Source organism: Ornithorhynchus anatinus, chromosome 10 (genome assembly GCF_004115215.2).
Source record: "Ornithorhynchus anatinus isolate Pmale09 chromosome 10, mOrnAna1.pri.v4, whole genome shotgun sequence".
Classification (NCBI taxonomy): domain Eukaryota; kingdom Metazoa; phylum Chordata; class Mammalia; order Monotremata; family Ornithorhynchidae; genus Ornithorhynchus; species Ornithorhynchus anatinus.
This window is the reverse complement of record NC_041737.1, coordinates 9535155-9562155: the sequence shown is the minus strand read 5'-3', so window position 1 is coordinate 9562155 and position 27001 is coordinate 9535155. Positions and strand designations below refer to the sequence as shown.

The following is a 27001-nucleotide window of genomic DNA, read 5'->3' as shown; positions in this document are numbered from 1 at the left end:
AATCACTAAGGATCTGGGTAACACGGCAAGGACGCAAGCCAAGGAAAGGTTTGGGATTTGGGGGTTAGCTCACAGGGAGAATTTTTACACTCGGACCCGTGACTCTGTATTACATCGGCTTCCGCTCCCAACTGGGCCCTGCTGAGTCATTAAAAATGTGTCTGTAGCTTTCGGAGTGATCAATGGAACTTTTACAGTGTTTTTTATGGGGTTGTTAAAATGTGTTTTAAACACCATTAAACCATTTAGCGCTGGAGGGCGGCTTCCTTACCGGAGGAATGACCTTCTCCTTTAGCTCTTCGGGGCCTTTGCCCGGGGAAAATTGAAACTTGGGAGGAAGTCCGACGCGAGGATTAAGGTGCTCAACTGGGAGGTCGGATTTTGGGCCACTAAGAAATGGCAGCCCGAGGTGGCCTTTGAGAGCTCTTCGAAAAGCCCCAGAAAGCTAGGTCTGGAGATGTGATAGATGGCCCTGGCAGGGAGAATTCTGTGTGAGCGAGGTGAGGAGGGGGCTTCTCCTTCGATATTGCCAACATCTCTGTCACTGGCAACCTCGTACTCCCGAAACCCTTTCGGAATACCCACAGTGTTTTGCCAAACCTTGGCGAGGGACTTCAGGAGAAAAGAGAAGCAGTGTGTGGCTTTGTAGATAAACCATAGGCCCGGGAGTCAAAAGAACCTGGGTTTTAATCCCAGCTCTGCCACTTGCCTGCTGTGGGACCTCGGGCAAGTCACTTCACTTCTCTGTGCCTCAGTTAACTCATATGTAAAATGAGGATTAAGACTGCGAGCCCCATGTGGGATAGGAACTGCATCCAACCTAATAATAATAATGTGACGTTGGTATTTGTAAAGCGCTCACTATGTGCCGAGCACTGTTCTAAGCGCTGGGGTAGATACACGGTAATCAGGTTGTCCCACGTGAGGCTCACAGGTAATCCCCATTTTACAGATGAGGTAACTGAGGCACAGAAGTTAAGTGACTTGCCCACAGTCACACAGCTGACAAGTGGCAGAGCCAGGATTCGAACTCATGACCCCTGACTCCCAAGCCCGTGCCCTTTCCACTGAGCCACGCTGCTTCTCTGATTGCCCTGTATCTACCCTGGTACTTGGAACGGTGCTTGATGCGTGGAAAGCACTTAATAATTCTACCTATCCCAGTGCTTAAAGATCCAATGCTTGGCACATAGTAAGTGTGAAAACATGTCACAGTTACAGTAAGCATTTAACAAATACCATAGAAGAAATAGGGGTCCAGGTTCCCCTCCCTTATCGCTGGGTTGGGCTGACAGTAGTGGTCATCTGACGTGAGGGTCGGGATAGGGAAGGGACAGGAAATTTCCTCAGTGAACTTCCTGCCCTGATCCACCAGTTCCCAGGGGGAAAGTGGAGGCGGGAAACTTAGGGATTAGGAACTGCGGAATCAGGCCAGTTTGCCGACGTGATCGCCCGTTGGTCACAGGACAACCAAGGAAGGCACACCTCCTCCAAGAAGGCTTCCCTGACTAAGCCCTTCTCGAGAAGCAGCGTGGCTCAGCGGAAAGAGCACGGACTTCGGAGTCAGGGCTCATGAGTTCGAATCCCAGCTCGGCCACTTGTCGGCTGTGTGACTGTGGGCGAGTCACTTCACTTCTCTGCGCCTCAGTTCCCTCATCTGTAAAATGGGGATGAAGACTGTGAGCCCCACGTGGGACGACCTGATTCCCCTATGCCTACCCCAGCGCTTAGAACAGTGCTCGGCACATAGTAAGCGCTTAACAAATACCAACATTATTAACATTATTATTCTCCCACTCCCTTCTCTGTTGCTTACTTGTTCCTTCATTCATCCTCTCTCCCATCCCCACAGCACATATGTATAAATCTGTGTATATCATTTATTTGTGTTAATGTCTGGCTCCCCCTCTAGACTGTGAGCTTGCTTCAGGCAGGAATGTGTCTGTTGTTCTATTGGACTCTCCCAAGCGCTCAGTACAGGGCTTCGCACAGGGTAAGTGCTCAATAAATAAGATCGATTGAACGAATGAACTAATGGGCACTTTCTACTGGCCAAGCACATGAACTCTGCTGATGAGATGACCAGTCGGCACCCTCCTGGACGAATCCAGGAAAGGCGTAACCCCCACTTCAGCAGTCTACAGACCCAAACTGACAACCCTCACGGGCATCCGTCCCACAGGATACCAGCGAGGTACCCGGGTCAAATGCCAACAGCTGCGTGTTAAGTCGGCCTGCCCAGCTCTCAGCTGGAGGAGGAGAGGGTGGGAAAGGGAAAGGTCTCAGCTCGAACCCTGGGCTCTGTCCAGCCTGCTGGATTTCCGTTTTAAAGGGCGAGACCGCACCCGACAGCCCCCAGACCTCGGGAGGGTTGGGGGCAGGGTCACAGGGGGCAGTTTCACCGGGCAATACGTGAACCACGACTGAGACGGGGGGGCCGGACCGTGGGTGAGAGTGCGCATCTGTGGGCTGACTCTTGGGTCGGGGGTGGGAGGGATCATGCTTCCTGCATCCGGCTCTCCTGCCGGCTGCCATGACCACGAGGCTTGAAAGGAAGGGATGTGTGCCAGGACGGGAGGTCGCTGTCGGGGAGAGAGGGAATCTGAGGGAAACTGACACTGGGGCAGTTCCCGGGAGCTAAATGGTTCCCTCGTGGTCTAAGGGACTTAATGCTCCTCCCAGAGGGCCTCAGTACCAGAGAATACATTTAGACATCCAAATGGGAGAGCACAAGACAGGACTAGAAAATCCAGACTCTGCTTTTTTTAAAGCCTTGGAAATGCTCAAATGTTGGGGAGGCTGCGGGGGACCGTATCTGGAGTGGGAAAAATCATGGCTGGGCGGGGAGTGTCCCCTCCAAGCCTGCTAGATTGCTCATCATCATCATCATCCACGGTATTTACTGAATACTTAATCGTATTTACTAGGTGCTTACTGTGTGAAGAGCACTGTACTAAGCTCTTCAGAGAGTATAGTGCAACAGAGCTGATAGACATGTTCTTTACTGTGTGTAGAGAGCACTGTGCAAAGAGCTTGGGAGAGAACACCACAAAAAAAATGGTAAAATCGGTACCATTCTCTTCCCCTAGCTAGCGATTCTTAAGGCCTCCTATTATCCGTACTTTGTCTACAATTTATCTCTCTGTCTTAAATGCCTGTCCTTCCCTGGACAACATCATGAGCCCCTGGTGCGAGGGGAACCATACAGTCACCCAGCATTCAGTAAAATGCTAGACTCATAGCAGGCGCTCAATAAATCCCTATGACGACTCCAACTGGAGACTTCCGGTTCCCTGATACTTTCCTCACTGGTCTCCGCCCTTGCAACGGTGCCGCCCGGCCTGCCTCATTCAACTCCTGCCCTGTCCCTGTCATGAGAAGTAACAGTAGCATTCACAATCAGTAAACAACGAAGGTGTGCAGAGCACTGTACTAAGCAGTGGGGGAGGAAAAGCGCACACGTGAGAGTTGAAAGAGAGTGGGGAAGCAGCATGGCCTGGGGCACAGACCATGGCCCTAATCCCGGGTTTTAATCCCGGATCTGTTACCTGTCTGCCGTGTGACCTTAGGCAAGCCCCTTAACTTCTCTGTACCTCGGATACTGTGTCTGAAAAATGGGGATTGAGACTGTAAGCCCCACGTGGGACAGTGTGTCCAACCTGATCGCCTTGTATCTACCCCAGTGGTTAGAACGGTGCCTGGCACATGGTAGATGCTTAACAGATATCATTAAAAAATAGAAATAATAATAATAGTATTAAATGCTTACTATTTGCCAAGCACTGCGCTCTGCACTGAGGTAAATACAAGATAGGTTGACCACAGTCCCTGTTCCAGACGGGACTCAGAGTCATAGAAGAGGAAGTAGGATTTAATCCCCATTTTACATGGGAGGAAACTGAGGCACAGAGCAGTGACTTGCCCAAGGTCACACAGAAGAGAAGTGGCAGAGTCAGAATTGGAACCCAGGTACTCCGACTCCCCGGCCTGGGCTCTTTCCATTTGGCCATGTTGCTTCCCTAATTTTCTCTGAATTCTCAGATCTTCCCAACTGACCTGCCCTCACTCTCTATGTGCCTTCAGCTGAAAGACCAGTGAGACGGTGTCCCTATTTCACTACCACTGAAAATTCTGGAATTTCCTGACCTGGCCCTAAATGAATTTGGTCATTTCCCAACCAGGCCCCTTTATTCTCTTTCCCCTCATCAAATCACACTCGGCTTTCACGGTTTCCACACAAGCCCCGTTTCAGCCGGGCATTCTCGGACTCCATCAATGTCACCGTTGTCAAAGGGTTTGGCTGGTTCTGAGCCGAAGGCCTGACACTCCACTGTCACTTCTTCCAAAATTCTCGGAAAGACTCTTGATCTCTCTTGCCCCTTAGCTCGGCAGCATAAGATGCCACTGTTCTTTCTCGGACTTGGTTCTTCAAGGACACGGATTGCACTGGGAGGAATGATCCCAAGAGCTAAAGTCCGGGACAAGGCAGGTCCTTGTGTGCCGAGCACGAAGCCTCATCCTGTAACCCACAAGGCTGCTCCGGGCCCATTTCTTTTTTCTAAATGATATCTGTTAAGCGTTTTCTATGTGCCTTATTGAAGGCACATCTCCCCCAAGAAGTCTTCCCTGACTAAGCCCTCCCCTCCTCCCACTCCCATCTCCACTGCCCTGACCTGCTCCCTTCCTTCATCCTCCCTCCCATCCCCGCACCACATCTGTATAGATCTGTAATTTTATTTATTCATGTATATCAATGGCTGTCTCCCCCTCTAGACCGTGAGCTTGTTGCGGGCAGGCAATGTGACTGTTGTTATAGGGTACTGTCCCAAGCACTTGGTACAGTGCTTTGCACACTTTAAGTGCCCGATAAGTACGACTGAGTGAATACGTGTCAAACACTGTTCCGTGCGCTGGGGTAGCCACAGGTGAATTCGTTTGGACGCGGTCCCTGTCCCGCGTGGGGCTTACAGTCTAAGTGGGCGGGAGAACAGGAGAACTGAGACATGGAGAAGTTGACTTACCAAGTTCAAACAGCAAGCATTTGGCAGAGCCGGGATTAGAACCCAAGCGCTTAGTACGGTGCTGTGCACACAGTAAGTCCTCAATAAATACGACTGCCTGGCTCACCCAGGTGCTCAGACTCCCAGGCCCGTGCTCTTTCCACCAGGCCATGGTGCTTCTCCATTTTGCACTGCCTTTACTCTCAGAGACACCGACTCCCTTCCCGTGATGACCAACCTCCATTCTTTTAATCCCTCCGACTCCTCGGCCCCCGTAGTAGGACGCGTCCACGGTGGGCCACTTTTTGTTCGGCAGAGGATCGTCTTCTTCCTGAAACAATTGGGATCGAACAGTGAATCTAAAGAATTCCTGGAACACCATTCTACCATTTCATTATCGCCAAGACACAAAGGTGTAAACGGTCCCCTTCACACCCGTGACTCCATCTGACCCATCAACTTCAGAATCGGATTCACTCAGCCATCGATCGGTGGTATTTATTGACCACTTACTGTGCGCGGAGCACTGAACTAAGCGCTTGGGAGAGTACCACAGAGTTGGTATACACAATCTCTGTCCACTTGGAGCTTCCATTTAGGTTCACGTCTACTGAAAAATGGTGGGGGCTGCTCTTTTCCCTTCCCCTGGCAGTTTCTCCTCCCCCTGCCCCAATCCACGAAAAGAAAGCTCTTCCAAGTCCAAGACAATAAACCCCCCAGCTCTCGACTGACGACAGAGGGCAGAATCAGACCGGGCACCGCTTCATTAATCATTTAAAAGAGCCTTCGTAAAGTGGAGGCGAAATGCCGCTATTTACTGGTAGGCGGCTGAAAGCATTTCCATTGCAAAATGTTAACTCCATCATTTACCGGGCGCTTTTCAGCCCCACGATGCTTTGCGTTTCGTTTGCAAAACGCGATTAATCTTTATATAAAGTCACTTTCCCAGAGTCCCGGGACTCTGGGAGAAAAAAAAAAAAAGGAGAAAGATTGGCAGATGCCACCACTTCTCCTAGTTGGCTATTTTTAGAAATAAGTGACTTCTGAAAACTCATCCAAGGGAATAGTCAATGGGATCTGTGGCAACGTTACACGAATCCCATCCCCCAAACTCTCTGCGGCTCCCTCCCATCTGGCTCACGGAAGTAGTGAGAAATACAAATCGACCTAGGCAACTCCCCTGCCCAAATATCCATTGCGTTAGCGGGAGATGCTATGCTTGACTAGTCAAACTCCGGTATAACGTTTAACGACCACCCCGGCTCCCTCCTCCCTCAAGCGCCCCACATACCTTTTTAGGGGCTGGCGGAGGCGGTCGAGGAGGGTCCTTGATGACCTGCAGGGAAAGCGCCAGAAATCCGTGATCAGCGGGGTCAGGCAACCGGGGTCTGTCCCAGGTCGACGGAGCGCCACAACTCACCGATGCTCGCCCACCCATCGGTCGGGGTCACTTGCGAGTCAGATCTACCACCGGCCACCGTGAGGACAGAGAATTTGCCACCCACCCTCTTCTCGAAAAGGACAACTCTTCAACCCGCCCTGAGGCTGGAGAATTCCCAGTCCATTAGGTGTGATACGTTTTCCGGGACCTTGCAGCTTCACCACCCGCCTGAATCATTTCTGCCCCTCTCACGTTTGGGGACTTACTGTCTAAAAAACCGCATCTGCTCCCTTGAACGTCACGGGGAACATCTTCCGTCAATTGCTATCAAGCTGGTAAATCATCTTAAATTCCCCCCTCGCATCCCCAGTTGTATAAAACCATAAGCCACTTCTCGCACTTAATGTCTATACATTGATTCAATTTTATACTCAATTTATTAAATTCGATTTCTCTGTTGCTAAGTACTTTCACTCTTCCGTTGGAGTGGAAGCTCCCTCTGGGTAGGGAACATGTCACCTGCTTGCTTTTGAACTTCCTAAACACTTAATACAGTGATTGTACCTAATAATAAAGCTCAATAAATAGCTCAATAAAGGCTATTAATATAACAACTATTGCTTTCTACTATTATTATTACCACTACTGCTCTTCCTCGGGGTGTGGGGCAGGGGTGGGTCTTTTCTATTTAATTCCACCTCTACAGAATCTCTCAAATACTGGCTTGCATTTAAAACCACGGAAAACCCTAAGAAATGAAACATTTCTAGCCTTACAACTGAATATCCATTCACTTAGCACGGGGCTCTTTCGTGTGGCAGATAAATGTTTATGGTTTCATTTTAATCCATTTTAATTCTTTAATGTACTGCCTTAGCAATAAGCTTAAAACCCCATTTTAACTCGGGCTTTTTCCAGGACAAAGCTGTCAGAAACTTTCCCCAAAACCCAAATCTCCAAAATTTTTCCAGCAAATAACGCAACTTTTGAATCCCTTAAATAATTTTTATCGTTAAAATGCAAATAGTCATTCTGGTCAAACAGGAATAGGAGTTAGTTTAGCTGACTGCATTTTCTCTGCTGCTAAATGAATTTAGGGAAATCACCCCATCGGTTGAAAGAATGTATCATTCAAATGACATATTTAGAGCGGTGAAGACCCTAAAAGAAATAGAAAGCATAAGGAAAAATCCAACTTTCTCCCAAAGATTTTCCTATTTTTCCAGTTTGAAAGTGACAGATTTGGTGGAATATTTTTTTTACAGTTCCCTGTGAAACATTCTCTTTTAGGACGATGGATGAACGGGATACAAACTACACCCGGTTGGTAATATGGCTGTTGGAACCACTTCCCGGATAATCCTGGTTATCTTTTTTCCCTTATCTGTTCTCCAGTCAACCCATCGATGCTACTTATTGAGCGGTGACCCGGTGCAAAGCGCTATACTAACCACCTGGGAGAGTACAATACAACAGAGTTGGTGGACACAACCCCCGCACCATCAATCGATGATGTTTATTGAATGCTTAATGTGTGCAGAGCACCGTACTAAGCGCTTGGGAGAGTACAACAGAGTTGGTAGTCAGGATCCCTGCCCGCAAGGAGCTTACAGTCTGGAATTTTTATTTATTTATATTGATGTCTGTCTCCCTCTCTAGACAGCGAGCTCGCTGTGGGCAGGAATGTGTCTGTTGTTGTATAGTACTCTCCCAAGCGCTTATTACAGTGCTTTACACACAGTAAGCGCTCAATAAATACGACTGAATGAATGACCGAATAGAAGGAGCAAGTCTCCTTTCGAGACCCTGTAGGCTGACCGAATGGAGAAAGCTTGCTAAGTGCGGCGAATACAAACTGCCATTTGTTTGCTGGCAACAGCTTTTCTTTTCTTTTTTTTCCTGACTTCTCGTAAACTGGGAACCGCCAAAGGGGCGCCCGGGTACTTGTGGGTTCAGGCGGCAGCAGGTCATGCCGGTCTGGGACCGTGATAAAAAAAAATACAATTGAGCCCTGTTCCCCCTACACGGAACAGGGAGAAATCGGCAGATTGCAGGCCTGCCCCCTCCCCGGGACCCAAGGAACCGACAGAAGGAGCATGTCCTAGTGGCAAGAACGCAGACGTAGGAGTCAGAGGACGTGGATTCTAATCCCGGCTCTGCCGCTTGTCTGCTGTGAGACCTTGGTCAAGTCACTTCACTTCTCTGGGCCTCAGTTCCCTCATCTGGAAAATGGGGATGAAGACTGGGCGCCCCATGTGCGACAGAAACTGTGTCCAACCTGATTACCTTGTATCTACTCCAGCACTTAGAACAGTGCCTGGCACATAGTAAGCACTTAACAAATACCATTATTATTATTATTAGCTCATGTAAGATCCTCAGATAACGGCCATGGCACCTGACCAAAAGCCAGCCCAGGGAACAACTCCTGTCCGGGCTCTTTAGATCAGAGACCCAGCCATTGATGTAAGGCTGGAAGCAGCGTGGCATAGTGGCTAGGGCCCGGGAGTCAGAAGGACCTGGGTTCTAATCCATTTGTCTGCTTTGGGAGATTGGGCAAATCACATCACTTCTCTGGGCCTCAATACCTCATCTGTAAAATGGGTTTTGAGACTGTGAGACTGTGGGACAGGGACTGTTCCCAACATTCATTCATTCGTTCAATAGTATTTATTGAGCACTTACTATTTGCAGAGCACTGTACTAAGCGCTTGATTAGCTTGTATCTAACCCAGGACTTAGAACAATGGTCGACACAGAGTAAGCACTTAACAAATACCATTATCATTATTAGTATCAGTATCGACAACAATCCATCAGTGGTACGTATCGAGCAATGACCGTGAGCATAGCACTGAATTCAGCTCACTCTCCCTCCCACATCGTCTGCGCACTTCAATCCGTGACCTTTGGACCCATGATATTCTCCCCAACCCCACAGCACTTAGGTACGTATCTTTGAATTCTATCTGATAAATTACTTATTTGTTCATATTAACCCTGTAATATGTAGCAGGGTTACAACTGCTAACCCTGTTGTAATAATGTTGGTATTTGTTAAGCGCTTACTACGTGCACAGCACTGTTCTAAGCGCTGGGGTAGATACGGGGTCATCAGGCTGTCCCACGTGAGGCTCACAGTTAATCCCCGTTTTCCAGATGAGGTAACCGAGGCACCGAGAATAATAATAATAATAATGTTGGTATTTGTTAAGCGCTTACTACGTGCCGAGCACTGTTCTAAGCGCTGGGGTAGACACAGGGGAATCAGGTTGCCCCACGTGGGGCTCACAGTCTTAATCCCCATTTTCCAGATGAGGGAACCGAGGCACCGAGAAGTGAAGTGACTTGCCCACAGTCACACAGCTGACAAGGGGCAGAGCCGGGATTCGAGCCCATGACCTCTGACTCCCAAGCCCGGGCTCTCGCCACTGAGCCACGCTGCTTCACTTGTACTCCCCTCAAGCGCTCAATAAATACCACTGATCGATCGACTGATTTGAACTGATCAAATTTCACCCCGGTCAGTTGGCAACGGATCAGGATTCCTTTGGGGAGCGGAGGCACCGTTGCCATTCCCTATGGAACAAGGAGGAAATCAATTTTGCCTGGAAATAGAAGGAAATGTCCCTGCACTCCTCTGCGTCCCAGCTCAGAGGCGCCAGAGTCTACACACAGGCCTGACAAGGAGGAGGAGGAGATTCTATTTAAAGGACATAAAGCTTCATTCCATATTCCTTCATCTTGATTAGTTCAATTTAGATCCTCCTGAAATTAAATCAGCACCACACATGGTAAACGCTCGGCAAAGTCAGAAACATATGCCAGACTATTCCAAACACAAACTGGGTTGTTAGCAGTCTGATTAGCTCCGCACGGAAGATGAGATGTCAAACTGCTTCTCCGGGGGTCCCCGGCTCCCCGGCTCCCCCCCCCCCTCAGTCGAGGTCGCCGTCCTCTTGGGGGCTTCCAACCGGCCCCCGATTTCCTAATCCCTATCCCAAGTGAGGCAGGCATACGCCTCACCTTCTTCCATGCCAAACTCCCTTCTCCCTGCCTTGTTTCTTTCCGCCAATCCCCTTTTTTCTGCCTTTCCCCTCTAGACTGTAAGGTCGTTGAGAGCAGGGAATGGGTCTGTTATATCATCATACTGAACTCGCCCAAGCATTTAGCTCAGTGCTCTGCCCACAGTAAGCACTCAGTAAAGATGATTCTCTGCTCACCTCCGCTACAGAGCACCCGACATTCATTCGGTCATTCATCCAATCATACTTATTGAGCGTTTACTGTGTGCAGAACACTAGGCCAAGTATTTGGGATGGCACGATACACCAGACAGACAGACATATTCCAGTGGAAAGAGCCTGGGCTTCGGAGTCAGAGGTCATGGGTTCGACTCCCGGCCCGGCCACTTCTCAGCTGGGTGACTGTGGGCGAGTCACTTAACTTCTCTGGGCCTCAGTTCCCTCATCTGTAAAATGGGGATTAACTGTGAGCCTCCCGTGGGACAACCTGATGACTCTGTATCTACCCCAGCGCTTAGAACAGTGCTCTGCACATAGTAAGCGCTTAACAAATACCAACATCGTTATTATTATTATAGTCCCTGCCCACAACAAGCTCACATTTGTTCCATTTGGCTAAGCCCAACGAGGTTAGTCCCCACCCGATTTAGCATCCCCTCCAATCGCCGCCATCCCCTTCCCCCCCTCAGCATCCCCCCAAGTCCAAGGATTTCAAAGCCCTACGAGGAAGTCACTCGGTCTCAGTAGCCGACCGGATCCATCCCACAGATCCCGGCCGGGAAAATGTGGGTTGGGTCAAAATGGGGCTGAATCCCGTTGGATACAAGCAGCCCACAAGCCCTCTCTGCAGCCTGGGACCCTGTGTGAGACTAAGCACAAAGAAGAAGGGGAAGGAAGGAGGGTGAATGCATAATTTAATTGTTGTCTGTTTTTGCTTTCTCTCCATAAGATCGCAGGCTATAAAAAGGCAAATTCCATGATTTTTACTTCTGTTGTATGGAGGGGTTTAGGGTCAATCCGTCGGTCGATTGTATTTAGTGAGCTCATACGGTGTGCAGAGCACTGACCTGAGCACTGGCAAGAGTACAATAGAACAATATAACGCATTTCCTGCCCCCAGTGAGCTTACGGTCTAGAATCTACAGGAAGCTTCCTGAGGGCATCGGGTGTGGAAATAATTTGGGCGAAGCGACACTACTCGAGGTAATGTTGAAGGGGAATCTGGCTATGAGCATGACCCCTGAGGAAGGAATCTCAAGTGGAACCGAAGGTGATGGAAATCCATGAAAAACCTGAGAAACAGGCCGTGAATGGCAAATTGGGGTTCACGAGGGAAACCAAACCAAGGAGGAAAATCCTGTGGGTGACAAGAGCTGCCCGAGGTCACTGTTCAACTCCAAAATGCCCCCGGGGCGAACCGCTTGAGATAGAATCCCTTCATCACTCCTCTGAAAGGAGCCGCCCGATGTACCGATCCCAGATCCCAGAGAGGCACGATCCAGGAATCTGCGGCAGTTTGGACAGAGAGGGATGCAGAGCAGAGGTCCTGGATTAGACCTGAGGCGAATTTTAAGACAAGCAGCAGAGAAGCAGTGTGGCCTAGGAGAAGGAGAGAGAGCCTAGGAATCAGAGGACCTGAGTTCTAATCCCAGCTCTGCCACTTTGCTGTGTGTCCCTGGGCAAGTCACTTCACTTCTCTGGGCCTCGGTTACCTCATCTGTAAAAATGGGGGTAAAGACTGTGAGCCCTAGGTGGGACAGGGTCTGCGTCTAATCTGATTACCCCTTTAGTCATCTCCCCTTCCAGCCCCATAGCACTCATGTGCATATCTGCAATTTATTTCTACTACTGTCTGTTTTCCCCCTCCGGACTGTAAGCTTTTTGTGGGCAGGGAATGCGTCTATTGTTATACTGTACTCTCCCAAGTGCTTAGCGCTCAGTAAATACAATTTAATGAATGACTCTTGTATCTACCCCCACATTTAGTAGAGTGCTTGGCGGAGAGTAAGCCTTTAACAAGTATCATAAAAAAATTTCAAATTATGTTATTTTAAAATTATAAAAAAGAGCACAATACCGTGAGAAAGAGACAGGCCCATTTTTGCCCGGCAGCCTCAGCGCCGGGCTAGACTCCCAAAGCCTTCTCCCGCCCCTTGACCAACCAGATGGGGAACTGGACTCCTCTCCAGTTTCATCCATGTGACATTCCTCCTCCGACCCGCCCAGGGTCCAATGCCCGCCATCCTCGGTGGCAAGAACAAAGATTTCAGTTTGGAGGAGAGCCGACTTGGTTAGAAAAAAAAAAAGTGAGTTGCTTTCGCTTTAGGCAACAATCCCTTTGATCTGCTCATTAACACTTTTCAAATGCGGGAGTGATGTGGGCATTCTCCGCGTTAGAAAATGTCAGCACGTGTGCCTGGAGCCAGCTTGACGCAATCATATGTTCTGATATTCGGAGAAGAGTGAACAGAACTGTCAACAGTGAGCTGCCGAGGAAATAAAGGCTGATTTCGGACGAGTTCTGCAGCTCAAGTAGCGTCTGCGGAATTATTCTCGTGGGGGGTTTAACCGAACCCCCAGAGACACCGGCGGTGTCGCTTCCGAACGCCCACGAACCGGGATCCGCCGCCGCCGACTGCTTCCCTCGTCTCTCTTCGGCCTGATGCCGGAGCGTGAGATTGATAGGCGCGACGTCCGGAGGCATCCTAGAACGCTCTCTGTGGGGTACGGATTCTGCACTTGGACCTGTGACCTTTGGACACTGGATATTCACCCCACCTCGGATCCCTCGGCACTTATGTAGAGATCTTGAGATGATATAAATTACTTATTTATTTGGATTAGTGTCTGTCTCCCCATCTAGACTGTAAGCTCGCTCTGGGCAGGGAACGTGTCTGCTGATTCTGTTGTGTGGTACTCCCCCAAGCGCTTAGTACCGTGCTCTCCACAGAGTCGGCGCTCAAATAAATGCCATCGATTGATTAATGGTTCTGGGAGGGAATCTTCTGCTTTGGATCCACCTTTCATTCATTCATTCAATCGTATTTATTGGGCGCTTACCACGTGCAGAGCACTGTACTGAGCACTCGGGGGAGTACAATAGAACAATAAACAGACACATTCCCTGCCTACAACGAGCTTACGGCCTAGAGGGAAGACAGACATTAATATCAATAAATAAATTACAGTATGTCCGCAAGTTCTGTGGGACTGGGACCGGGAGTGGGGGACGAATGAAGGGAGTGAGTCAGGGCGACGCACAAGGGTGAGGGAGAAGAGGAAAGGAGCTAGAAAGGAGGCAGATCCGGGCCCAGAGCCCCTACTCCCTTCCTGAGGTCACTGCCCGTCCGTCCCGTGGGAACGCAGCGTGGCCTAGCGGCAAGAGCACGGGCTTGGGAGTCAGAGGTCGTGGGTTCTAATCCCACTTATCTGCTGTGTGACCTTGGGCAAGTCACTTCACTTCTCTGGGCCTCAGTTACTTCATCTGTAAAATGGGGATTGAGACTGCGAGCCCCATGTGGTACAGGGACTGTGTCCAACCTGATTACCTGGGATCTGTCTCAGCGCTTAGAACAGTGGTTGGCACATAGTAAGCACTTAAGAAATAAAATAACATAATAATAATAATAATAAGGATAGCATCCGTTAAGCGCTTACTAAGTGCCAAGCACTGTTCTAAGTACTGGGGGGATACAAAGTGATCAAGTTGTCCCTCGTGGGGCTCACAGTCTTCATCCCCATTTTACAGATGAGGGAACCGAGGCACAGAGAAGTTAAGTGACTTACCCTAAGTCACACAGCTGACAAATGGCAGAGCCGGGATTAGAAATAATAATGCAGGACTTGAGACCCTCTCGTCCGCCCGGGGCGACGGGCGGGGGCGGCAGGCAACCCCCGCCCGACCCTCTTCCAAAGACGCTTTTGGAGGAGAGATCGGACGGTGCGGCACGTCTAACTTAGAGCGAGTAATTGGCTAGAAATTGGGACCATAAATAATGCTCGAATGTTGGACGGGGACCAGGACACGGAGCGCGAGGGTTCAGGATAATGAGCTCGGGACCCCGCTGTCAAAATAAACAAGCAGGGACCGGGGCCTGAGAAGCCCGCGCGGCTTCCGGCAGAGCGGCCCGCAACTCGGCAATAGCTCCTAAGGCAACACTTCATTTCGAGAGGCAACAAAACATAAATAATTTTAATTGATAGTGCGGAGGCAGCGTATTAAAATTTAAATGACTTCTGTTTTATTGCTCATTCGGAAAATCAGGCTGATTTCAAAGGAACTCGATAAAGGCACCGGGAGCCCTCCTCAATGATAAAAGCGAGTCCAGTGTGCTAACTTTCGTGGGTTAGGAAGAATAGCACAGCTGTTGTTGGCTAAAAAAAGGTTTCTTTACAGCCACGATCAGATTTAACCCCAATGAAACCTCAATTTATTAGAAGTAATTTGGGTTTCAAAAAGAAATCATTTTAAGAATGGCTTTCAGGAAACAAATCGCGGGGAATTGGGAAGGCGTAGCTTATGTATTCTCTGGAAAAATGAGCATTTGATTTCCCCTCGGTTTGGGGAATGGTAGCAAACGGCAGAAAAGGGTAGAACATCGACTGATGTTCTCCTGGCATGTTCATATGCTTAGTTATAGCTGGATACTAGACGTCTAATCAATCGATGGCATTTATGGAGTGCTTACTGGATGCAGAGCACAGTACTAAGCACTAAACAAGTCCAGAAACCTTCACTCTCACCCCTCATCTGTATTTTAGGCATAGATCATTCTTCCAGGAGCTACGATTCTAAAACCGTCATTTCTAGGACAAGCGGTGTGGCCTAACGGAAAGAGCCCGGGTCTGGGAGTCAGAGGACCTGGGGTCTAATCCCAGCTCTGCCAGGTGTCTGCTGTGTGACCTTGGGTAAGTCACTTAACTTCTCTGTGCCCTAGTTTCCCCATCTGTAAAATGGGGGTTCAATCCTTCTCCCTCCTACTGTGAGTCCCATGTGCATAGGGACTGTATTTAACCTGATCAAATTGTATCTACTCTTGATTAAAAGAGTGCTTGGCAAATAGTAAGCACTTAACAAATAGCATTATTATTCCTGCAATTATCATTATCATTATTCTGCAGTTTTAATCCATTTCAAAAAAAAAAAACCAATCAGCAACAAACACAGGTTATGGGCAGGGATTGTCTCTGTTACTGAATCGCACTTTCCAAGCTCTTAGTACAGTGCGCTGAACATAGTAAGCGCTCAATAAATATGACAGTGAATGAATGAATGAATACCCAGGGAAATCATCCTGAAATCTTTTGGGGGGCCCCAGTGGCTTCCAGATCATCCGAGTGGGAGAAGACATATAACAGAACACGACCTCCCTGAATCAACCCCCAGGTCTTTATTCTCTCCCAACCCCAAGTACAGCATCGAGAGGACGGCGGCAAAAATGAAGACAGCCATTCAGAAACCCTAGGTCGGTTCAGAATGGGCCCAGCGTCCGGACTGTGAACGGGAGTCAAATACATAGAGGGGACTATGTTTCTTCTGTTCCCGCAACTTCTCCAACGTAGCCACTGGCATTGCAGCCAGGCAAGATCAACAGTCTCAGCAGTAAAGACTGGGCACCAATTGGGTAGCGGGTCCTGTATGCACCATTCATTCCATTGTATTTATTGAGCCCTACAAAGCACTGTACTAAGCGCTTGCGAAAGTACAAAATAACAGTAAACGGACACATTCCCTGCCCGCAATGAGCTTAGAGTCAGCATTGAAGGGGATACCGCTCTGAGGGGAAGAGCCCAGCAGAAAAACCCCATTTTGACTTTCCACATTCTGCAGGCTAAGCTGCAAACTCCCCTACCCTAGCACCAGCCAGTGGCCTAGTGGATGAGCACCCGCCCGGGACTCAGAAGGGGCTGAGTTCCAATCCCGGCTCTGCCACATGTCTGCTGTGTGAACTTGGTCAAGTCACGCCTCCGGGCCTCGGTCACCTCATCTGTAAAATGTGGGTTAAGACTGTGTCCAACCTGATTAGCCTGTCTCGACCTCAGCGCTTAGTACATACAGTGCCTGGCCCATAGTGAGCGCTTAACAGATATCATAAAATAAAAACCCGAGGCGTTTCAGTCACTCACCACTTTGCAGCAAAGGGGCCAGAACCACCAGAGCAGGCCGACGGCAAGCAGCAACAGCAGCACCAGGATGGCGATGACGACCGCTGCTCCGCTGGACTGCGGGGGAGGAGAAGGAGAGACAGAGGGGTGGTCTCTTCAGCAGGGTCGGCAAAGAGTCTCACTCGGAACGCTTGATAAAGGCAAAGAGCCACAGGGACGGCACCTGTGTGTCCAAGCTGGACTTCGCCTCGGCCTTCCTGCTTTTCCACCTCTCTTTTCCATCCCAAACCAATCCCAAACCCTGTAGTTACCCAAAGGAGGAGGATGGGAGCGGAGGGAGGAGAACGGTTTGCTTTGCACACTACCAGACGTACGCAGTAAATCTCGTCTGTTTCGCCGCTGACCCCTTTCCCTTTCGCCTCCCTTTTCATATGTGCCCGACCATCATTCTCCTCACCTCCAAAGCCTTATTAAGGTCACGGCTCCTCCGGGAGGCCTTCCCTGATTAAACCCTCTCTTCCCCGACTCCCTCACCCTTCGTACGTCCTCTGTGCACTTGCATCTGTGACCTTTGGGCATTTGGTACACTCGTGCACATATCTATAGATTATATATTCATGCTAATGTCTGCCTCTTTCTAGACTGAAAGCTGGCAGTGGGCAGGGAACGTATCTCTCCACTCTGTTGTACTATACCGTCTCAATCATTAAGTACAGTGCTCGGCATATGGTAAGTGCTCAATAAATACCATTGACTGCTTGATTTGAAACCATTAATACTCTGCCAGTTTCCAAAATAATGCAAAGGAGGGGGGCATTCTCACATAGGCAAATATTGATTGCTGGGGCACTAACGTTATCGTTAAAAGTCTCGAGCACCTGTCCTTCCGACTTACCTTATGCCCCAAAAAGTCCTTCTAACTCGAGAATGTCCTGGAGGCTGGCGAGGCGGAGGTCTGGATGTCTGAATAGCCCTATTTAGGAGGGGCTGTTCACCCCAGGTGGACAGAGGGATGAGGAAAGGAACCCTAAAAATCGCCTGCCTCACCCCATTAAACTGGGACTGCCTCACAGCAACTGGGGAGCTGGGAGCCTTCCCAGACTGAGCCCTCCTTTCCTCTTCTCCCACTCCCTTCTGTGTCCCTCTGACTTGTTCCCTTTATTCATCTCCACCTCCCTGATCCACAGAAATTATGTACATATCTGTAATTAATTTATATTAATAACTGCCTCCCCCTCTAGAATGTGAGCACGTTGTGGGCAGGGAATGTGTCTGATTATTTTTATGTTGTACCCTCCCAACTGCTTAGCACAGTGCTCTGCACACAGTAAGCGATCAATAAATATGATTTATTTGCAGTACCAAAGCAAATACTTGAAAATATACTCATTTAGTCAGTTCTGCCATAATACGGGTTGTACGAATTGCATGATTTGGCTGTAACTGGATGAAAGATTTCTTCTTTGTAGGATTATTATTATTAACAATAATAATCGTAGTGTTTTTTTTAAGTTCTTACTATGTTCTAAGCATTGTACTAAGCACTGGGGCAGAGACAAGGTAATTAGGTCCTACATGGGGCTCACAAGTAGGAGAACAAGTATTGAATCCTCATTTTGCCGACGAGGAAACTGAGGCACGGAGAAGTTAAGTGACTTGCCCAAGATCATATAGTCGGTAAATGGTGGAGTTGGATTTAGAACCCAGGTCCTGACTCCCAGGCCCACGCGTGGTCTTTCCACTAGGCCAGAGTGCTTCTTAAATTAAGAAATGTTCTTCCCACAATGTGCCACTGTCCTGGGTAGAACACAATCCACAAGTGGGAGCAAAGAGACTCGGTGTCGGACGAAATATCTGTGTCCATGTGTGGCGTCGGTCAAGTTCTGATGCTACTATGCTCGCGACCCTCTGCTTCAGCCTTACTTTACAGTTTCTCTGTGCTTTTGTAAATTTATAGTATTTAATACATATTCTCATACTTTACTATTTCCCCTGACTCTCATTTGTTTTAATGTCTCGCTCCCCATTTAGACTGTGAACGTTCTGTTGGCAGAGATCATGTCTAGCAAATTTATCGCATCGCGCTCTCCCAAGTACTTAGTTTAGTGCTCTGCACACAGTTAACGCTTAATAAATACCATCAATTGATGGACGAAATCATGATTAACCAAGGTGCAAAGCACGCTACTATTGGTAGCTTAATATAGGTATTTCTATTAAAAAAAAGTCAGCCCCAGCGGTGTCTTCAAATTATTCACTCCCACATCACCTCCAAGAGGCCTTCCCAGACTAAGCCTCAATTTTCCTCACCTCCCCGACCCACCTGTGCGACCCTGACTTGCTCCTTTTGCTCTCCCCAGAACTTATGTATATATCTGTAATTTTATTTATTTGTATTGATATCTGTCTCCCCCCATCTAGACTGTGAGCTCAATGCTGCCAGGGATTGTCACTCTTTATTGTTATATTGCATTTTCCCAGGCCCTTAGTACAGTGCTCTGCACACAGTAAGTGCTTAATAAATACGATTGAATTGATGTCTATAGTGTGAATGGTCACTACAATACAATTTTCCCAATACAACTCCGACATTGGAACAAAAATGGCTACGCTAAGGAAACAGCCATGACATTGATTGACTGACTGATTGATTGTGGAAGATCAGGGTGTTATATGGCAATAAAACTTGCAATGCCCTAGAAAAAGAGCAATTCTTAGAGTGCATACTTGCTCACTTAGCTCTTTTCCCCTCCCAGCCCCACCCACTTATGTACCTATCTGTCATTTTATTTATTTGTATCGTTCGTCTGCCTGCCCCATTCTAGACAGTAAGGCCGTTGTGGGCAGGGAATTTCACTGTTCACTGTTATATTTTACTCTCCCAAGCACTTAGCACAGTGCTCTGCACACAGTAAACTCTCAATAATACAACTGAATGAAAGAATGAATGAATGGTCAGGTACAGAGGCAAAATCCTAGCAATCGCAAAAACAAGACTTGAATCAATCAACCAATGGTATTTATTGTGTGCTTACTATGTGCAGAGAACTGCACTAAGGACTTGAGAAAGCACAATAAAACTGAGTTTTTATGTACATTCCCTGTCCTCAGTGAGCTTACAGTCTAGCGGCGTGGCTTAATGGATAGAAAACGGGCCTGGAAGTCGGAAGGACCTGGGTTCTAATCCCGGTTCCGCGACTTGTCAACTGAGTGACCCGGGACAGTCACTTAACCTCTCTGTGCCTCGGTTACCTCATCTGTAAAATGGGGACTAAGACCGTGAGCCCCGTGAGGGACCGGATCATCTCGTACAATGCTTAGTACAGTGCCTGGCAGAGAGGAAGCACTTCAGTACCACAACGAAAAAAGAACCATCATACAGTGACTACTAATGTGCTTTCCAAATCGGTCCAGAGGCACGAGAGCGTTCTGCTTACACTACGTCTGCTCTTTAAACCAAAGCACTTTGCCACCATCATCAGCGCACAGGCCCCCACAATGACAAACTGTGATGAAGAAAAAAAAAAATATTTCTCTAAAGATTTAGACAGACTCATCACAGGAGGACCAACATCGGATAACCTCATTGTAATGGGGGATTTTAACACCAGAGTTGGTAGCAAGGCCCACACACGGAAGAAAGTCATCACACCATATGGGATTGGCAATCTCAGAAGCAATGGCCTATTTTTGCTGAGGGAATGCGCCAAACACCATCTTGAGATCTCTAACACCATATTCTGCCTGCCAAACCAAAGGAAACCATCCTGGATGGGTCCAAGGAATCAAAACAGGGGCATCTCATCAACTCCACCATAGTACGGCAGAGGAGTTATTATCATTAAAGCATTTGACACCGTCAGTCAACCTGGAGACTGCTTAGGAAATCTGACGGCCCTGAAAAGTTCATTCGGTTCTGAGGCTGCCCTGGTGGCAAGCTCCCGGTGAGCTCCGTGCGGGACCTGATTATCTTGTATCTATCTACCCCAGCATTTAGTACGGTGCTTGGCCCATAGCAAGCGCATAAATACCATAATTATTATTATTATTATTAGGGTTAAAGTACCACACTGAGGGTGGCCGGTTCGCTCCATTCCTCATTGTCAGTAGAGCGAGGATGTCAGTTGATTCTTTGATTCTCCTCTAGACCGTAAGCTGGTTGTGGGCAAGGAACCTGTCTGCCAGCTCTGTTAGATCATACTCTCCCAGGTGCTTAGTACAGTGCTCCGCACAAAGTAAGCGCTCAATAAATATGACCGATCTATTGATTGACCCTTTTCAGCCACGCTGGAGATGCACAGAGACTCAATTATATTTATTGAGCGCTTACTGTATGCAGTGCACTGTACTAAGTGCTTGGAAAAGTACAATATGAGCGACATTCCCTGCCCACAACCAGCTTACTGTCTAGACAGACATTACTATAAAGAAATAAAATTATAGATAGATCCAAAAGTGCTGCGGGGCTGGGAGGGGGGATGAATAAAAGGGAGCGAAATCGAGGCAACACAGAAGGGAGTGGGAGAAGAGGAAAGGAGGGCTTAGTCAGGAAGGCCTTTTGGAGATGTGCCATCAAGAAGGTCTTTGAAGGAGGGGAGAGAAATTGTCTATCAGATACGAAGAGGGAGGGCATCCAGGTCAGAGGCAGGACGTGGGTTAGGGGTCGGAGGCGAGGTAGACGAGATCGAGGTACAGTGAGGTTAGCACTAGAGGAGTGAAGTGCGCAGGCTGGGTTGCAGTAGGAGAGTAACGAGGCGGAGGTACGAGGGAGCAAGATGATTGACCGCTTTGAAGCCGACGGTAAGGCGTTCCTGTTTGATGCGGAGGTGGATGGGCGACCACTTAAAAATCTAGATTGCTAACGCAGAGCTAACCATCACCCCACAATTCTATTACCTGCTCAGGATTCCGAGCAGGGATGCACTGATAGCTTAGTTACCGAATGGACGTCTGTCATCGCTTATTCTAAGATAAGTACCGTGCTAAGCACCGGGGTAGACTTAAGGTCATAATAATAAAAATAATGATCGTGGGTTTGTTCGAGGTTTATTTTACGCCAAGCACTCTACTAGGTATTTTTTTTTAACGGTATACGTTAAGCATTTATTGCGTGCCCGACACTGTACTAAGTGCTGGGGTAGATGTAAGATAATTGGGTTGGACTTAGTCCCTGTCCCCCATAGGGTTCACGGTCTTAATCCCCATTTTACAGATGAGGTGACTGAGGCACAGGGAAGTGACTTGCCCAAGGTCATCCAGGAGACAAGCGGCAGAGTCGGGGTTAGAACCCAGGTCCTCTGACTCCCAGGCCCTTGCTCTTTCCACTAGGCCAGGCCGCTTCTCTCTAAATGCTAGGATTGATACACATCCACCTTATCCCTATCCCACGTGCTAGATTCATTCATTCAATCGTATTTATTGAGCGCTTACTGTGTGCGGAGCACTGTACTAAGCGCTTGGAAAGTGCAATTCGGCAACAGATAGAGACAGTCCCTACCCAACAACGGCTCAAAGTCTAGAAATAGATGTGACCCTAATAATGCTTAAGAAACGACCCAATCTGGCTTGACTCGGGGTGTCCCAGTCAAACGCTTAGTACAGCGCTTTGCACACAATTAAGCACGCAATGAATACGACCGAATGAACGAAAAACTGAAGGCTTCGATGACTCTGCTCTTGGGACTCTGGAGGACCAGCAGGGCACTGGCACGGCAGATAGAGTGACCCTTTCACCAAGAGGAGAGGTAGAGGTTAACGGGCTCAACCTGTCGGAATAATTCCTCTGCATCTCGGAGTTATCTTTCCTCCCACGGTTCCGTGTTTCCTTCGGCTTCTTTTGATTCCCCGGTGCAATTTTCTGAGGCTGGAAGCTTTCAGTCGTGAAAGGGAAATGCTTCCACTGTTCACCTTAACTTTAGAAACCAGTTAAAGAAAGGTCAGACCCATAGTCCGGAGAGAGCAGAGATATTACCCCGAGCACCGGAGGAGAGGAGGTGGCTTACAAGGGGAAAGAGAAAGAGGCAGATCTGAGCAGGAAGACTGGATGTTCAAGAGGGAGAGAGAGAAGCAGAATATATCACAATGGATAGAGCATGAGCCCGGGAGTAAAAAAGGCACAGGTTCTAATCCCACCTCTGCCACTTGTCGGCTGTGTGACTTTGGGCAAGTCACTTTCACTTTTCTGTGCCTCAGCTACCTCATCTGTAAAATGGGGATTGAGACTTGGAGCCCCACACGGGACAGGGACTGTGTCCAACTCGATTTGGTTCTATCCACCCCAGCGCTCAGTACGGAGCCTGGCACATAGTAAGTGCTTAACAAATACCATCGTCATTATCATTATTATTAGAAAACTGCTGCTGAGTACATCACGTCACCCTCTCAGGTTGATAAGGCAGAGCCTGGCATGGGCTATTTTACAGGCCCGGGCTGATCCACTGCCAACCAAACCCAACCAGATACTCTTCTTTCTTTCTCTGAACGCACTTCAAAGCTAATGGAGAGCGGTCCGTTTGCCGGCAGGTAGAGGGTCTCCTGACCTTGGGTGACCAACTATCGTTCAATGGCATTTCATATATACTTATTGAGAGCTTACTTTGTGCAAAGCACTGTACTAAGCTCTTGGATCTCAATATAAAATCAGTGCAACAGGCAGAGTTTGGGGGAGTGGGGAGGCACCATCTGCATTTTTTTTAACCTGCAGAGGTGGGGAAGGGGAGGCACTGAGAAATCATGCTAGGCTAAATATGGAGAAGGATGGGAGCAGGGGAGAAGGAGGGGAAGGGGAGAAGAAGAGGTAGGAAAGAAATAAGGGAAGGGAGAGGAGAGGACAAAAGGGGAGGGGAGAGGGGAAGACAGGAAAGGGAAGAAGAAAGTAGAAGGAAGGGAAGAAAAGGGGAGAGAAGAGGGGCAGATGGGGGAGGAAAGGGGGAAAAGAGGGAAGGGGGAGGGAAGAGAAGAGAAGAGGAAAGGAGGGAAAGGGAAGAAATAAGGAGGAGAGGGAAGGGTAGGAGGGAAGAGAAGGAGAGGGAATCTTGAGAAATAGCTGGGGGGGCAGGAGGAGTCACACAAAGGGTTTGAAGCTGCAAATTGACGAGAAGTGCTGTAATCTGTTTGGAACACAATAATCCCAACCATATGGGGATCCAAATAAACACGAAAAGGGGAAAATACATTTCTTGGCAACAAAGGTATCACAGTTTAGAGCTGGGGAAAGAAACAGTCTTAAAGGCGGGGAGGCATCTCCCCGCCACAGATAAACCACGCAGAGGAGATTGAGCAAAACTAGAGACACGGAGGGAGGCTCATTTTCGGAGGGACCGAAAACGGGGGAGTCATTTAAAATCAAAACTGAGAAAACACTTCTTAGGTGCAGGGTCCTTCCCAGAACCTCAGCCTTAGCCCTATCTCAGTTTCCCCACTTCCCAATTAGTAAGGCACTTCCCTTCTCTGTGGGCGTGGCATTAGCTTCAAATTGTTCGCGGTGGCTCTGCCCCTCGCCTGCTGGATGACCTTAATCAAGTCTTTTATCTTCTGTATGTACCTGTAAAATGGGGATTTAATACCCATTCTCCTTCCTCCATACACTGTGAGCCCCACGTGGGACAGGAACTGTGTTCGTTCTGATTAACTTGTATCCACCCAGTGCAGAGAAGCACTGGCCACATATGAAGCACTTCACAAATTACCACAATCCCTGTGAGTTCATGAGTGATCAGTGTCAAGGCCCTTTTCTTAGTAATAACCCTATTCACACCATGCCAAGGACCCCATTCAGACAGTACACTTAGTACACGGGAAGCAGCGCGGCTCAGCGGAAAGAGCCTGGGCTTCGGAGCCAGAGGTCATGAGTTCGACTCCCGGCTCTGCCACTTGTCAGCCGTGTGACTGTGGGCGAGTCACTTCACTTCTCTGTGCCTCAGTTACCTCATCTGTCAAATGGGGATTAACTGTGAGCCTCACGTGGGACAACCCGATTACCCTGGATCTTCCCTAGCACTTAGAACAGTGCTCTGCACATAGTAAGCGCTTAACAAATACCAACATCATTATTATTATTAGTTATCTGCCATAATAGCTTATGAGACAGAAGACTCCTAAAAGAAGTGACTTCAAGCTCCGGCTCCACCATCTCCGTAAGCTTAGCCAAATCAGTTTTTCTCTCCGAGTCTCAGTTTTCACACCTAGAAAATGGAGGCAACCATCTTCACTCACATGTTCTTGAGGATAACTTTTTGTAGAGTCCTTTCTTTAGAGAAAGGCAATACAGTATAGAATGTTATCCACGTTTCTGTTTCACCACACTCTCCTCGATACTGTCACTGGTCCTGTGACTCTGGAGAAGACTTCAGACTTCTCTGGGACTTAACTTTCCCATTTGGGCCTGAAGAATAACAACACCTGCCTCATGTCATTTTTTTATGGCATTTATTAAGTACTTTTTAAGTGTCAAACACCGCTCTAAGCGCTGGGGTAGATACAAGTTAATCAGGTTAGTCACAGTCCCTGTCCCAAATGGGGCTCATACTCTTAATCTCCATTTTACAGATGAGGGAACTGAGGCCCAAAGAAGAGACTTGCTCAAGGTCACCCAGGAGACAGGGGGTGGAGCCAGGATTAGAATCCAGGTCCTTCTGACTGCCAGGTTTGTGCTCTATTAGGCCACACAGCCCTGACAATCAATCACTTAATTAATCAGTGGTGTTTATTGAGCACTTATTGGGAACAGGGCACTGTACTAAGTACTTGGGAAAGTATAATACAATAGAACTGGTGGACACAATCCCTGACCACAGTGAGTTTACAGTCGGCAGGGAGAAGGTCCCCAGGGTGACTGATCAGGGCTCAGTGCTTCTCGGAATATAAGACGACCCAGATGACTGAAGTGTGGGAGGTGTTAGATAGAGCAACACCCACATTCCTTTTCTTGGGTTTGTCGGCCACAAGACAGTGGACCCAAAAGGAGTTTCAGAGGAATCACCCTCCATCTGGACGATTCTCATACGCTCAGAGGACCCAAAGGTGAGGAGAAGCCAAACCGGCACTTTGATTTGCAAAGGATTATCCTGCCCTTGGAAGCTTGGATTGGATGGGGAGTTGAAATTTTGTCTCAGGAGCTCACACGCTCCAATATGCAAAAGCAGAAAATCAACTCCACCCTTCAGGGAGGACCAGAGTGTTGAAATCACCTCCGGTGGCTACGGTCATTAGGAGGTATTCGACATTTAGAACCCTGACTCATTTTGGCCCTTGTTTACGTGAGCTGCTTATGAACTATCATATCCATATCCTGCTGCAAGGGAATGGTAAGTCTTTTCAAAACATCAGCATACATTGCTCCTCTTAGTTTTCAACTAGCCCGAGGAATTCGATTCTCAGGGGTTTGTTCAGCTAAATCAATTCATGTCGGGATTCCACTTTTACAGAGAAAAACTGATTCCAGTTAAAAACATTTGGGAAAGGAAGAAGGGAGAAACATTATGTGGAGCAATCAATCAAGCAATAGTATTTATTGAGCACTTACTACCCATCAATCAATGGTATTTATTGAGTGCTTATTGTGTGAATTCAATGGAGCTGGTAGACACATCCCCTGTCCACGAGGACCTTAGAGTCTAAAGCGGAGCAGAGTATTGTATTAAGTGTTCAGGAGAGTACTGTAGAATTAGAAGACATGAACGCCGCCCTCAAAAAGCTTCTAGTCCAGCAAAATAAGAAAGAGTACACGGTTTCTGTAAAAAAAACCAAACAAAAAACCTGCTTTGGCTGAATATTTCTAGGTCTACAGCAGAGGAGAAACTTTGAAATCTACATAAACAAAACAGAGACTCCGTCCAGAACTGCCAAGTATCAGCAAAGCTCCTTGGCTTTAGGTGTTAAATCGAGATCCCTTTTCAAAAATCTTTACGATGCGAAGTGAGTCTCCAATAACGGTTTATATTTACTCACACATTCCACGGCTGTGACCGTCAGGGAGCTCGAGATGACAGACTGCCCTTCGTTCAAACTCACGGACACATCTAGAGTTCTGGAAGAGAATGAAGAAGGAAAGAAAATATCAAGCCAGGTAACGGACGAGGGTTCTTCTGACGATCGTTTTCCATCAGATTAGAGCCAGGTGGGCAGTGAGGGCTTGGATCCCAAGACTATCAAGATTTTATGACTTTGCTCCCCGACTCTTCTTATATAGTACTCGTCTACAAGTCAGATAAAGGATCATAAAGCCCAATCCCACAGCCTAGACATCATCTGGAGATGGAGCGGGGCCTAGTGTGGTATTTGAGAAGCAGCATGGCCTAGTGGTAAGAGCTTGGGAGTAAGAGGACCTGGGATCTAACCATGGCTCCGCTGTGTGACCAGCTGTGTGACTTGGAGCAAGTCACTTAATTTCTCTTGTGCGTCAGTTCGCCCGTCTGCAAAATGGAGATTCAATACATGTTCTCTCTCCTATATGGGCTGTGAGCCCCAGGAGAGACCTGATTATCTTGTAT

At 48.1% G+C, this 27001-nt stretch overlaps 1 protein-coding gene across 1 annotated transcript in view; it reads right to left on the bottom strand.

Annotated features, from left to right (window-relative positions):
- ANTXR2 (ANTXR cell adhesion molecule 2) overlaps positions 1–27001 on the bottom strand; it is a 126323-nt gene that overhangs the window by 43589 nt on the left and 55733 nt on the right. Inside the window, exons 11-14 of the mRNA XM_029073295.2 lie at positions 26460–26538; positions 16533–16628; positions 6292–6336; positions 5239–5331 (exon numbers count right to left, since the gene is read on the bottom strand). Coding sequence (XP_028929128.1) covers positions 5239–5331; positions 6292–6336; positions 16533–16628; positions 26460–26538 — 313 coding nt within the window. The remainder of the gene's footprint in view (positions 1–5238; positions 5332–6291; positions 6337–16532; positions 16629–26459; positions 26539–27001) is intronic.